The sequence below is a fragment of the Dendropsophus ebraccatus genome, chromosome 6 (genome assembly GCF_027789765.1).
Source record: "Dendropsophus ebraccatus isolate aDenEbr1 chromosome 6, aDenEbr1.pat, whole genome shotgun sequence".
Lineage (NCBI taxonomy): Eukaryota > Metazoa > Chordata > Amphibia > Anura > Hylidae > Dendropsophus > Dendropsophus ebraccatus.
This window is the reverse complement of record NC_091459.1, coordinates 104,441,227-104,456,064: the sequence shown is the minus strand read 5'-3', so window position 1 is coordinate 104,456,064 and position 14,838 is coordinate 104,441,227. Positions and strand designations below refer to the sequence as shown.

Here is a 14,838-nt window from a genome sequence, read left to right as displayed (position 1 = left end):
GATGGTCAAGGTGAATGTTCACTTTATTCATTTTTCCAGACAAAATCAATAAGTAAAGGGCAAAATATATTTAATGGCTTTAATAGAAGTAAGTAAGTGAAATTTTCACATGGTCCCTATGCAAGACGACACATTTCTTGTACCATTGTAAAGGATAGCGTGCCTCTTCTTTTGTTGCGTATTGCAGGTTTAAGTTCATTGCTCTAGTTACTACTTTTCTTCCTACTTTATAACTTTTTGCCCATTTTTAAATCTCTTTCTTGATTCATGGTGCTATGTCTACACTAACCCAAAATCTTAGTGTGAAATGGTGAATTTCCCCAAGTTTTACTCCCCCTGCCCAAAGGAAGTCCCCTACAACATGTTCTTTGATGCAGTCTAACAACAGGGGGTCCAGTTTACTGCCCTTGTGGCTGCCACTCAACTAAAGGCCAAGCATTGCACTCTGTAAGGTTGGATTATCCAGTTTGGGGAGCCTTGGATGCACTGGATTTACGGAAAGGCCCCAATGATTTCAACATTGGTAAGAGGGGAGGAATTTAACTTTAGACCAACATATGGATACGCCAGTTTTGATAAATTCTTCCTAAAATGTTTTTGAAATCTCAGTTTTTGATATGTTCATGCAGATAGTTTAAAGGGGTATTCTGTTTAAAGATATCTTTTCATATGTTGCTGTCCATGGTGAAACTAAAAATTTATTCCATACTTATTATCTATTCAGTCTCTTTCCCCAAGTTCTGAGCTGCTGCTTTTGCTAAAGGCACACAAAAACTGTGTGAGCTTTTCTCTCCAACTCCTCTTCCAGATGGTAAACAAGTCCCTGGCTACCTTTATCTGCAACTTCTTTTGTAATATTTTTGTAATCTGAGGTCAAGTTGCTGATAAACTCACCATGATTATCCTGCAGCATTACAAAGTTGCTAGAAAGTAGCAGATAGGGACTTGTTTACATCTTTAGTCTCAGAAGGGAATTGGGATGTGTGGGAAACATAGAGAAAAGCTCACGCACAGTTTTTTGTGTCTTCAGCAGAAAGCAGCAGCTCAGGGGAAGGAGACTTAATATATTGAAAGTATGGCATTATAAGTCTCAGCAACAAATGATAAATTATGTTTGAGTGGAATACCCCTTTAAACATTTCAAATTCAAAAGGCCATTTAGAGAGGACATACTTACCAACTACTAGTTCCCGCACCTCTAACCATTTCAGCTCAGCCCCTGCTTCATGAACAAGAGTCACAGAGATGCGTCTTTGAATTCCCTGCGTGGGAGACAGTATTGGTCAGACGGAATGATCACAGAACTTTGGGAATCCAAAGAGACAAAAGACAAAGGATACTTCTACCTGATGGAGAAGGAAGGTGCCATGACAGGGTAAACCAGCTCCATGATCTACTGCCACAGGAATATAACTGTAACGGAGAATAAAAATCATATCCGAGAGGAATTACAAACTGGCAATATACAGTAAGATTTTTAAAGCATGGAAAAACCCAATTGAGGTCTATGGGGGGGGGGGGGGCACCACAAACAGTAAATGAACCCCCCCCCCACACACTATATATAAAACTATGCATCATTGGTACTTACTCTCCATTTGCTTCCAGTTCACAGATTTGGAAGAACGCCATCAAGTCATACTTGCAATGGCACTGGCCGGTACTGGGAACGCGCTGTCTTGTTAACTTAGTGGCTGGAACTAGAAAACAAGGCAACAAATATCTATTGAGAAATGGCTAAGAATGTGCAAACCTCACTAATATCAGGAGTCTGAAGTGTGAATAATATAAATGTAATATAAATACTGTAGCTTCCATGCACTGCACAGAGTAATTCTGGAAATAATATTGTCTTGGTCCAAATCTGTAGAATCTAATGTAGATATGAGACACAGGAATGCACTGAATCCTGCTTTGTAATTATTCCCAATATAAACCGATTGGAATTAAGCTAAATACTTTAAATACTCGACAGTAAGCAGAACGCTGAAAAAGGGGACCTAGAATCTTCAGCAGAACAACACGTGAGGAATTACAATATACACATTGGATTTCATCATTCCCGGTTTCGCTGAGATTTCCATCCCGTTGTGGGAGAAGGGCTCCATTGTAAGTCTATATATAATGTGTTGCTTATTATTGAAATAATAATCTATAGTTTTTTTTCTTATTTAACCACAGTTCTGATTATAAAAGAAGGTAATAAGTTTCTTAGACTCTCCCAGTAATTTGTTACTGCTAGTTGGGTCTTGCTATGTATACAGTATCTGCTTCTTCTGGTTACAATTACAGGATTAGGATTAGAGATGAGCAAACATTGAGTATGATCGGGGTTGTCCGAACTCGAACTCTTGGCATTTGATTACCAGAGGCTGAAGAAGCTGAAGGCAGCCCTAGGGAGTTCTGGAAAACATGCATACAGCCTATGGCTGGGTTCACACGCTGTAAGAAAGTGGCAGTTCTGTGATGTGTCACTGAGCGGCCAACGTCTTTGAACTGCAGTATCGGCTGGGAGAACTTCATTTCTTTTGAATTGGAATGCGGACGCATTCCAATTAACCATAGCACACAATATAAAGTGCGGCCAGAGCTGCACTTTACATTGTCTGCACTGTCAATTTTGTGTGTCCATTATTCAATGAATAGTGGGCGCACAAAATTGACATGTCAACAGTCATGTCAACAGTGTGTATACACTCCGGCTGGGATTCCATAGAGTTCAATGCAATCGTCCCGTCATTAAATAACGGCCATTGTTGCAAAGCTGCAAAAATAGCCATTGTTTAATGTAAACTTACGTTGTGTGAATGTGGCCTATGGCTGTATCCAACTTCTTCAGCCACTAGTATTCAAATGCCAAGAGTTCAGTTACAGACAAAGTCAAAGACGTACTCAAAGTTCACTCATTTCTAGTTAAGACTAAAAGCTAACCTGGAGGTCACGAGGAACAAAGCTGCAAACAACTATAAATCCACAGAAAAGAAAGCACCCAGAGGTGTGAAAGCACCCAGTGTACTAACAATCACAGCTTATATAGTGTAGTGGTGAAGGACACACCGCCCATGCAACAAGGAGGCTAAAGTGCAACACACACAGAGTCAGTGACCTTAAGAGGATCCAAACGCACCATGTTTCTGCGCCTTCATCACAGCACCAGCCATTCTTAGCACTGAAGGCTCATGTTGTGCTGGCCCTTTAACTGAGCTTAGAATACAGCTGCTTAGGTTTTCCTCCTCTGCAGATAGTATAGGGACCAGTGAACTCAGCATATGGAAAGTAGAGTGTAATGAAGGAGGAAGAAATGGGGCATGCAAGCCTATGGAGAGCAGCCAATAGAGTTGCATTGAAAGGAGCCATAGAAATAGATTGTAGATTATAATTAGTTCAGTAAATAGTGAGAGTGAAGAAAAAAAAAATAGTGCGTGTTAGAAAAAAAATACAAAGGGAAATTCACATGGCGTCTTATTGTGATATTATAAAAAAAGAAATACAATTATTCTGAAGGCATACAATAATAATAATCATGTCATCAAAACAAGCCTTCTATAGCAGCAAAGCTGCAGCTTGCCAAGGTCTTCCATGTAATATATGAAGAGGTTGGGCTCTCTGCTCAGGATACTGGTGGTGGGTGGTGGTCCTAAGACAAGCAGCTCTCTCTGTGATGTCTATCATAGGGCATTGGGAAAGTAGATGCTCTAGTAAGACAACTCAGGAGTATTTTTGTATTTGTAAATCTACAAGATGACAGATGGGCCTGTAGTTTGAGGCACTGAGCTCCCTGATTAAATGTCATTGGTGGCTTAAACCCCAGAAGACCTGCTGTTATGGTGACCCATATGTTTATGGTGTTATGGTGACCCCGTCATGTATCCATCACAATATGGCCAGTGTTAAAGTCACTACAATCCTTAATGCAGTTATCCAGCACAAAAACATGGCCACTTTCCCCCCTCTCTTGTCTCCAGTTCAGGTGTGGTTTGCAATTAAGCTCCATTTACTTCAATGGAACTGAGTTCCAAACTCCACCCAATCTGGAGACAAGAGAGGGGAAAAAGTGGCCATGTTTTTGTAGCGCTGGATAACTTCTTTAAAGTGACTCTGTACACACAATCTGAACCCCCCCTCCCCCACAACCACTCATACCGTCAGATAGCTGCTTTTAATCCAAGATCTGCAAGATAACTGCATCACCTGCCGAACGGACCCCAGGACAGATCTTGGAGTAAAAGCAGATATCTGACGGTACAAGCGGTTTAGGGGTTTCAGATTGTGGGTACAGAGTCGCTTTTTTCCAGCTTCCAATGCATGGGAAATGAGGGAAAAGCAAGCAGTGATCTGACAGGTCGGCGCTCGCTTGCTCCGAGAGATCGCCCCTTGTATTAGGGGCTTAATGGGGACGGTTATTAAATCCGGCTTTTTTTGCGCTGAGCTTGAAAACGTCCCGTGGCGCAGAAGCTCGCAGGATTTAAGTAGAGACCCAATGCCCCTACATAAATCCTGTGCCCACCAGAGCCCCTCTGTGCGCACATAGTGAAACCTAAGCCAGCTCAAAGCTGGTGGAGGTTTCATTGACTTTTTTCCTATTGAAAAATGTTAAATGCGGCACGTGCAGAGGCCCATCTGCACCAAAAAATCAGCACCATTTAATAAATGCCCCCCTAACTGATTTTTTTTTCTGTGTAACTCATTGACATAGCCCATCCTCATCCTCAATTCAGCTATGATTTCCTGTTCATATAAAGCTCTGTCGCACTTGTGCTACAAGGTCCCAGTTATAGTTTTTTTTTTGTTTAGCTGGTTGATGGTAAGAATAACCTGGTGAGCAGGACTCTCAACAGACACCATTAAGGCTATGTTCATACAATGAATTAATTCTTTCCAGTGAAAAGAACGGCCGTTGTTAACTGAATCAATATGTTTGCATTGATTTCAATGCAACAATGGCCGTAGTGTGTTCACACAGTATACACTACAGCTGTTGTTGAAAATAGTTGCACACACAATGTAAAGTATGGCTGCCGGGTGTAATTTACTTTGTGTTCAATGATTAATTGGATTGTGGGCACACCCAAAGGTTCCTGCAATCCAAATGTGAAAAAGGTAATATTCCTGCGGCCGATATGGCAGTGTTGGCCACAGGAACATGTAGTACACCGGCTGTAGTTTGCAGCTGAATACAGCGGCCATAGTAAACTACAGCCGCTGTATTACATTGTGTGAACATAGCCTTAAAGTCAATGCCCATCTGGACCATTTGCAAAATAAAGTCAAAGCGCCAATTGCTACATTATTAAAATTAGGTGTGAGTGGAGCCTAGTATATGAATTCAACAGCATTAAGTTTATAGACTTGTACTACTAAATAGATAATAGAGCTATGGTAATAAAATGATATAAATTACTTAATAATCGTATACAGAATGTATTGAGTGTGTATGCTAAGAATGAATCCATTTCAATATCAAATCTTTGGCCACACATGATGCATCTTGTTACCTGGTTTGGATAGTGGCATGACCCTGGGAAGAAGACGTCTGGAGGAACGCAGGGGGCTGTAGGAAGAAAATATACATTCATTAAAGAAGACATATATACAGTAGGTTATTTGGCAATGGGTAAAATGTATAAAAAAATATGTAAAATTCTCAACACCCATTTCCATGTTTGCAGGAGAACAAAAATATTATTTAACCCCACCCCCCTGGCTAAGTCCGGCGCATCAGCTGTTCCCCAGCCAAAAATGCAACAGATTAGAAGCAGAATAAGCCCAGCATTCTCTGTGAGAGTTCTACAAGAATCATTGTTTCAAGAACATCCACAGAATACTGCAGACTGTTTGTTGCAATACTGCAATCCCAATAATATTATTAGTCATTTCTAGGTTTAATGTCCCTTTAAGGTCACACATACAGACAAGAGTGGCCCTTGGTTTTATGGAACACATCTGACAAAATGTATACACTGTGTTATGAATCGTTCGGTGGGAAGTGAATGATGATCGCCTTACTAATGTTTAACCCCTTAAGGTCAAAGCCAATTTTCGTTTTTGCACTTTTGCTTTTTCCACTTTATGTTTAAAAGGCCATAGCGCTTGCATTTTTTTCACCTAGAGACCCATATGAGCCCTTATTTTTTGCGAAACCAATTGTACTTTGCAATCACAGGCATTATTTTTCCATAACATATGCTGCAAAACTGAAAAAAAATCATTTGCGCTGTCAAATTGAAAAAAAAAAGGAATTTGTTTTGATTTCGGGGAGTTTTGCATTTACGCCATTCGCCTTATGGTAAAACTGACTTGTTATGCATGTTCCTCAAGTCGTTACAATTACAACGATGTGTAACATGTATAACTTTTCTTGTATCTGATGGCTTAACAAATATATGTTCCTTAAAATCACTCTATTCCCATGCTTATATTACGCTTTTATCCTTTGGTCTATGGGGCTGTGTGAGGTGTCATTTTTTGCGCCATGATGTTTACTTTCTATCGGTACCTTGATTGCGCATATACGACTTTTTGATCACTTTTTATAAATTTTTTTCTGGATTTGATGCGACCAAAAATGCGCAATTTTGCACTTTGGGATTTTTTGCGCTTACGCCGTTTACTGTGCGAGATCAGGAATGTGATTAATAGTTCAGGTGATTACGCGCGCGGCGATACTAAATATGTTTATTTATATTTATAAAATGGGAAAAGGGGGGTGATTTGGACTTTTAATGGGGGAGGGGATTTTTTATTAATAAAAAAATTTTTTACTTTTATTTTTACTTTAACTAGAAGTCCCCCTGGGGGACTTGTATATAAAAAGCACTGATCTCTCATAGAGATCAATGCTGTGTATATACACAGCAAAGATCCATCAGATCGGTCATAGATTGCTATGGCCTGCTGCAGGCCATAGCAATCTATAGCCGAGGCGGGATCAGCGTCTTTCTGACGCTGAGGCCTGGCACGGGCAGCAGAACGGATCCCCCCCCTACGATTGGGGGGAGATCCGTCCCACTAGACACCAGGGACAGGGAGAGCACAGCATCTAAGTGCAGCTGTCAGGTTTGACAGCTGCACTTAGAGGCTTAATTAGCCGGCACAGAAACGGGACCCGCGCCTGCTAATAGAGGCACTGTCCGGCTGCACAAGTCAGCCGGGATCAGCACCGCTCTGAACACCCCCCGCGGCACCATGACGTATCAGATACGTCATGGGCCGCTAAGGGGTTAAAGGGGTATTCCACTCAAACATAACTTTTCATATGTTGCTGCCCATGGTGAGACTAACAATTCACTCCATACTTGTTATTATCTATTCAGTCTCCTTCTCCCAGTTCTGAGCTGCTACGTTCTGCTGAAGACATGAAAAACTGTGTGTGAGCTTTTCTCTCAGCTTCCCCCTCCTCCCCCTCCCTTCTAAGACGGCTGATATAAACAAGTCCCTATCTGCAACTTTGTAATGCCAGGAGAGATAATCACAGTGAGTTCATCAGCAACTTGACTTTAATTTTAACCCTCCCAGCATTACAAAGAATCTACAAAGTTGAAGAAAAAGCCTGACAGGGACTTGATCAGCCATCTTGGAAGGAAGGGGGAAGGAGAGGGAGAAAAAAGCTCACACAGATTTTTGGGTCTTCACCAGAAAGAAGGAGACCGAAAGGATAATGACATGTATGGAAAGAATTGTTAGTCACACCCAGGGCCGATTCCGGGGTCTTCGCCGTCTGAGGCAAACCACAGGCGGCCGCCCCCTCACTAGCACCACCCCCCCCCCCCGGACCACAACACGTACCCGCCACCCCCCTATACAAACACCCCCCCCCCGCGCGCGCGCGCTCCAGCCGTGCATCCGCTCACCTGTCCTGCCGCAGCACTCCCGTCGCCAACGCTCACTGCTGTCCCCTGCCGTGCTCCTGCGCCGTCAGTCAGCGGCTGTCATCGCCGCCATCCTGCCGCCAACGATAACCGTTGTCCCAGCTCATCGCGGCCCCCGCTGACCCCGGGCACTCACAACTTGCTGGAGGACCATGAAAGCTGCTGACTTGACAGCACGGGAGCTCGGCGGGGGACAGGGGTGAGCGTTGGTGGTGGGACCGGGCGGCTGGCGCAGGACAGGTGAGCGGCTGCAGGGCTGCTGTCTGCCGCCCCCTGCAGGGCGCAAGAATCTGCCGCCTGAGGCGGAATACTCATTCTGCCTCGTGGCAGAAGCGGCCCTGGTCACACCAAGGAAAATAGGAAAAATTATGTTTGAACGCAACACCCCTTTAATCTTTATGTTAATCACCACCCACTGAGCCCTGATCTAGGCCTAACAGAGTAGAGTTAAACACTTCGGGGGAGATTTATCAAACATGGTGTAAAGTGAAACTGGCTCAGTTGCCCCTAGCAACCAATCAGATTCCACCTTTCATTCCTCACAGACTTTTTGAAAAATGAAAGGTGGAATCTGATTGGTTGCTAGGGGCAACTGGGCCAGTTTCCCTTTACACCATGTTTGATAAATCTCCCCCTTTAAGACAATCAGCCATAGCATTGAAAAGTGGAGTTTTATAGCGTCGATCTCCTCAAAGAAATTGGATATCATAAATTATATATGGTCAACTGAAAATTTATCACATGAAATCTGGCCTGAATTAGGGGGTGAATGAAGGTGTACAGGTGTCACTGTATAGTGGTGCTGCCAGAAGTGTGCAATTATTAGGGATTATCCATTCCAGAGAACTTACCTCAGTACATCTTTGCACAATGGAGGGAATGGGTGCTGCTGGTAATGTCCAAATACCTCAAATACAATTGGCTGCGTCTTCACATATTCCACAAAGGACTGGGTAACCTCCACTGCAATCTAATACAAAAAGACTGTGGGTTACAATATGTCCTACATCCCTTTTCTACTTTATGAGGCAAACAATCTTAATTGTTAGAAAACCTACAAAGTCCTGCCTACAGTATTCTACTGTGCAACAAAAATACAAAACTGATAACCAAAGAAATTGCACAATTGGATAGAGGTATACAAAAATCTTTATTACAATAAATCAATTCATAAGAACAGATTAAAATGAAGTATGGGATAGAACACAGAGGTCAAACCAGAGGGGGAGGATGATGTCAGTGTGGCATAACAGAAATGGAAAACAAGTATACTGTGGTAGAAGTTAATGAAACACTACCATCTAGTGGTCATTGTTTGTATGGCAAGAAGAGCTCATAACAAGTGATTAAAAGCCAAGTAGATGAAATTAAACAAAGTGCATACATACACATAGAGCGGAGACTGTATGTGACCCCAGGGAGCATGCAACAGTGCAACAAATAAATAAATTTGGAAATAAACCCAAAATACAGGCAGAAATTTTTATATATCCATACAGAAAAAGTAATTATACCACAGGACCCACACTGAAATCTTACCCCCTTGTCTGGCACAACAGCCCCCGTCTGTTCTTATGAATTGATTTATTGTAATAAAGTTTTTTGTATACCTCTATCCAATTGTACAATTTCTTTGGTTATCAATCTTAATTGTTAATTTATGTTTTTAAAAGGATATGGACATCTTTGCACCTATTTTTGTTTTCTTGATCTGTTTCCTTTATGTATAATAAATAGAGCTGAGCAAACCGGGTTCGGGTTCGAGTCCATCCAAACCCGAACGATCGGCATTTGATTAGCTGTGGCTGCTGAACTTTGATAAAGCTCTAAGGTTGTCTGGAAAACATGGATACAGCCAATGACTATATCCATGTTTTCCACATAGCCTTAGGGCTTTATCCAACTTCAGCAGCCACCGCTAATCAAATGGCGAAAGTTCGGTTTCGGATGGACTCATCTCTAGTAATAAAGCAACTTTCATTTAGCTGCTCGAGAAGAAAAAGAAAAGAACAAGTCTGTCAAATGGACTTTCTGCTCTCTTAGGCCTCATTCACACATCCATTGATTTTTAAGGATTGTAATTTATGTCTGCTAGCAAGCTCCGCCCCTTGGGTAAGCTGACCCCCCATGCAGGCTGTCACTGAGGCAGCAAGGAGACCCTGTGAGGTAAGGTAGGTGAGGGGGCGATGGGGAGCTGGAGAGTCAAAATCTGTGTGGGCTAGGGAGTCACTGCCTGTTTGCCTTCACCCCCCCCCCCCCAACCCAAATAATTTCAGTACTAGAGCCATCACATCAGTGTTTTTAATGGATTCTATGGATGTGGCATCCATGGAATCCATGAAAAACACTGATCCCATAGACCTGTATTGGGAAATCCGTGCCATGATCACGCTCCGCACTAGGCCATGTCATATTTTACTTTATGGGACTTCATGTGAATAAGGCCTTACTGTTAGCAGCAGCGAGGAAAAGTAAGTTACACACATCTGATAGTAGACAAGCTGGAGAAAGAAAGGAGAACAGATACGATGCAGTCTGCAGGAGAGAGAGAAAGTATAGAGAGAAAGTAAAGCTCACACAGCAAGCTGCAGAGGCTGTAGACGCCAAAGGAAGCAAAAAATACCTATGGGGAAAGTGTTTTCCCGACATACTATGCATGCAGCAAGAATTTTAAAAATGTTTACAAAGGAGTCCATAGGCTTTAATAAAATTTTCTAACAAACCATCATTTATATACCGCCCATTGACTTACATTTTGGACATGGTAGAAACCAAGGGGTGGTCCTCGACCGGTGTTTTTTAAGGGTTCAGTAGAAAATGCCTCATCATGGCGGTGTATGAAGCTATAAGATATAAGATTTATTACCTTGCATGTGTTTCAGGATAAAAGGCATAACTCCTTGCATCGTACTTGAATCTTTTCAGTGGTTACTAGAGATGAGAGCAACACAAGCATGCGCAAGTCCGATTCTTAGCCATTTGAATACCAGTGGCTGAAAAAATTAGAGTCCGGAAAAACATGGATCCTGCCGTAGGGCTGCATCCAGCTTCTTCAGCCACAGATTTTCCAATGCTGAACAGTCAGACTAGAGCTTGCTCCAGTTGTGCTCATTACTACTGGTTACACACATTCATTCATTTAATATTTCCAAGTAAAGTTTTATGACTCATCTAGACACTAACTTGAACTGGCAAAATATGTCGGCATATTCCGGAGGGATGCTAGATGCTTGCAGGACGGTCACTCTGAATGTAAACATGGTGCCCAGTTTTAGTGGATGACCACCTCCATCTGTGAGGTCAAGAGAAGCTTTTATAGGACTGTCAAGGAGAGCAGCCTGCTGAGAAGCTGGGAGACAAATAAGAGCATAGTATTATATTTAGAAATGCAAAAGCTGTAATAAGCATACAGTAACTTCACATGTCCTATTCTTATAATCATTCTCTGGCCTAAACCAATATGCAGGGATCTGCCTTAGCAATGTCGATACTTGAGAGCTTCCATAGTGCTATGCATTCTTATTGTCATCTGCATGTGCCTTCCATGTAAAATCAGTAGTAAGTCGAAGTCTTGTATTATCCAACTCTGAGTATGAGCTTATATTGCTGTCTATGGTTCTTCTGTACACCACAGCACTATCACAGTGTTCTTCACTAGACCCAGGTGTTATATTTACCTGCACAAGTGTTGTTGTTGACCTCATCTGCACTTGGGCCAGAATCTGGGTTTTGGCCTTGTCCCCCTTCAACTATTCGTAACTCCTCTTGAGATGTGCCTGAGCGGGTCATACCTGCACAGGACTCTGCCTGGAACTGCCAGAAAAGGTATAAAAAAGAGTTAGACACAAAAAAATCTGTAAAAAAAAATCTTCTAATGCTAAATGATTTTGAGTCATTTAGCTTAATTATATTAATTAAATAAATATTGAAAGATTAACAAAAAAAAAAAAAAACCTGTATGAAGATAACGAAGAACAACCAGCATTAAAATCTATTACTATAAGCTTTAAATAAAATGGAAATGGCTAGGTTCACACTATGTAAAAAATAACGCCCTTCTTTCATAATAACATCCATCATCCGCATTCTTTAAATAATGGACATTATTTGCACAATGACACCCATTGTTATGCAAGACGTCCATCATTTTTACATAGTGTGAACCTAGCCTGAGTGAACATTTCTCACCTTTTGGAAATGTTGATCATCAAAGGAGATTTTGGCTGTTCCAGATTGCCGAACTCCAGAGCCATAGTCAGGGGCTTCCTCATCCGCTGAAAGCAAACAGTAACTTATCACAATTACAAACAAAAGTTTTTTTACCATATGAGAGCTTTGGCAGTCCTTACCAGAAATGGCCTGAACCGCAACACGTAGGAATCCTTTCACCTCTCCTTTTTCACTAACGATAGCGACTCGATGGACCAGAGGTACAGAGTACAGCAAGTTGCTCAGGTAGACAAAGGCCCTGCAGAGTGGGAGATAGGTTACGGGAGGAGAGAAAGAGAAGGTAGAAGGAAAACAGTAGAAGTAGATGGAAGAGAAGGAGACCAGGACAGTAGGACGTGGAATGGTGGAGATTGATGATGAGATGAGCACAGAGGTGAGGGATAGCGTGATAGGACCAGTTATGAGTGAGATGGAGGATGAAGAATCATTGAGAAAGTAAGAGGTAGAAAGGAATGAAAAGGGTGAAGAAAAACAAGAAAGAAAAGGTCAGGATACACAATGCAATTATTTAGTTGGAGGGATACAGCTCACACCACAACAAGAGCTGCCAAGCTAAAAACACATATGTGAGGTGGGCAGCCACTAGCAGCTAGTGGGTAAGTGGGTCAGCCACAGCAGAAAATAGGGGAATGGGATGGTAAGACAGACCAGGTGGTGAACACTGATAAACATGGGGAGGAACGTGAAGGTGAGGGAGGGTTGGAGGCAGTGAGGAGGGCCATCTGGACCCTGGTGTTCTGTGTGAGGGAAAGGCCAGCAGAAGAGCATAAAGGTGTATGGGTGTGCCGGCAAAAACCTGAAACAAATCAAAGAAAAAGAGAACAAAGCAAAAAGAAACAGAGACCTATGAGAAGGAGCCAGCTCTTTCCTTAGATTGTTGGTAAAGATGGTCCTTATAAATCACACCATATAGTGCAACTGTCCATGGCAGTAAAATGTATTGAATTTATTATATAATACTGAATCTGCTGCGGTTGGCATGCCATGGACATACAGTGAGATGTCTGCCTGACTATAAAACTACAATACATTAGAGAGAATAAACTTCTATGGTATTTTATTGGAACATATTGGCTGTCCTTTCTGAATGTGGTAAACACCTTGAATTTTACTTGTGGTGGGACAGTTGACATAATAAAAGTTATCATTATAAAAGTAGCAAGGTTAGCAAGGTATGAAAGGTTTCATTTGTATTTTAATAACACAAAATGCAGTGGGGATAGACAAGTGAGTGCTGTGTATAGGTATACTAGGTGTATATAAAATCCCCCCATCCCCTAGAATCTCAGGGTAAGCTGAAGAATGGCTGTGTGGTAATTCTCTCGTTCTGGTCATCTTCTCCAAGTCTGGTGGTTCAGCGTATATATTCTCCATATATCAACAACCAGCCATGTAATGTCTATTGGGGGGGGGGGGGGCTCATGACTCTTCCCCAATGGCAGAGGTCTTTGCCTCACAGATTATTTGGTATTATCCAAAACAGACAGCACCTAGTTTGTATTGTAAATTAGTTTTCCATGTATTAGTCATTTAAGACTGTTTAGGGATCATTAGCTCCTTCCCTATCACAATGGCCTGCAATGTATTTGTTCTTCAAAGCACGTATCATAAAATGAAAACACTAGTATGGGAGCACTGGGACCAGCATGATACTGCTCCGTGTATAAGGTGCCTGTAAACTATTATATCAGTTAACACTGCTTTATTAGACTGAAATCATTTGTTGATAGTTTATATTTTTCTTTTACTATATACAGTAGACTCTCCTATTCAAGTATTTAGGCTAAACCGTTAAAGAGAATATATCGCTTAGATTTGTTTTTACTGATTGAATCCAGATACTAGAATTTTTTCCAGTCTATTTCTTTTTTCTTTATTTTATAAATTCTATTTATATACATTAAGGCAAGCCACATGGACCTAGACACTACGAACATCTCCAGACCCCATTTCTTTTTATGGCACATGTTTGTGAGCATGCTCTTTAACTCCCTCCCGCCGCTCCACTGTTAATTAACGTCGCTGCAGCCCATAGCTGAAGCTGCAGCGACGTTAATTAACGATCCAGGATGACACAGGCGCAGGAGCTGTGCCTGTGTCATCCCTGGCGGGTCCTGGCTATCGGTAATAGTCGGGGTCCCAACGCAACTCTCAGCATCGGAGCCACGCTCCAGTGCTGAGAGTTAACCCTATAGATACTGCGGTCAGCACGACCGCATCATCTATAGGGCTCCAGACAGATAATTCTCCCTCTACAGAGGGAGAATTCTCTGTCCAGTGTCCATCGGGGCTCTGCGAAGTGATCGCAGAGCCCCGATGGTAGCCATGGAAACTGGAAGCCTCAGGCTACGGAAGCCGGTGGGGGTCAGGAGGGAAAGCACAGCGGCAGGGGACAGCGGAGAGGGGGCAGACTCAAGGGACATCAGCTTATGGGATCATTATGATCCCATAAGCTGATGTATTTAAATGACCTGGGCATTGAGGAATTAATGATCCCAGGTCGTGAAAGGGTTAAACTTTGTGACCTATGTAAAAGTCATTCAACAGGGAAGAGAGGCTGAGATGCTATTGTTTTTGCTATGTACTAGTGTTACATTTCCCTGCAATGCTGTATAGATCGCTTTCCAGTAGCCCCCTGCTTATACATTAGCAACATGACTGGTCAGAGAGCTCGAAAAAGTTTGATATTATGTGTATATTGTCAATTACTGTTTGGATGAGGATAAATAACTAATTATTA

General features: G+C 42.1%; 1 protein-coding gene across 12 annotated transcripts in view; it reads right to left on the bottom strand.

Moving 5' to 3' along the window:
- The window catches only part of KIF1A (kinesin family member 1A), a 105,085-nt gene that overhangs the window by 13,746 nt on the left and 76,501 nt on the right, over positions 1-14,838 (bottom strand). For all 12 annotated transcript variants that reach the window (XM_069975489.1, XM_069975490.1, XM_069975491.1 and 9 more), the window contains 10 exons: positions 12,218-12,336; positions 12,057-12,142; positions 11,546-11,681; positions 11,052-11,217; positions 10,621-10,711; positions 8,720-8,838; positions 5,496-5,551; positions 1,592-1,700; positions 1,347-1,413; positions 1,178-1,262 (listed from right to left, as the gene is read on the bottom strand). In XM_069975489.1, coding sequence (XP_069831590.1) covers positions 1,178-1,262; positions 1,347-1,413; positions 1,592-1,700; positions 5,496-5,551; positions 8,720-8,838; positions 10,621-10,711; positions 11,052-11,217; positions 11,546-11,681; positions 12,057-12,142; positions 12,218-12,336 — 1,034 coding nt within the window. The remainder of the gene's footprint in view (positions 1-1,177; positions 1,263-1,346; positions 1,414-1,591; positions 1,701-5,495; positions 5,552-8,719; positions 8,839-10,620; positions 10,712-11,051; positions 11,218-11,545; positions 11,682-12,056; positions 12,143-12,217; positions 12,337-14,838) is intronic.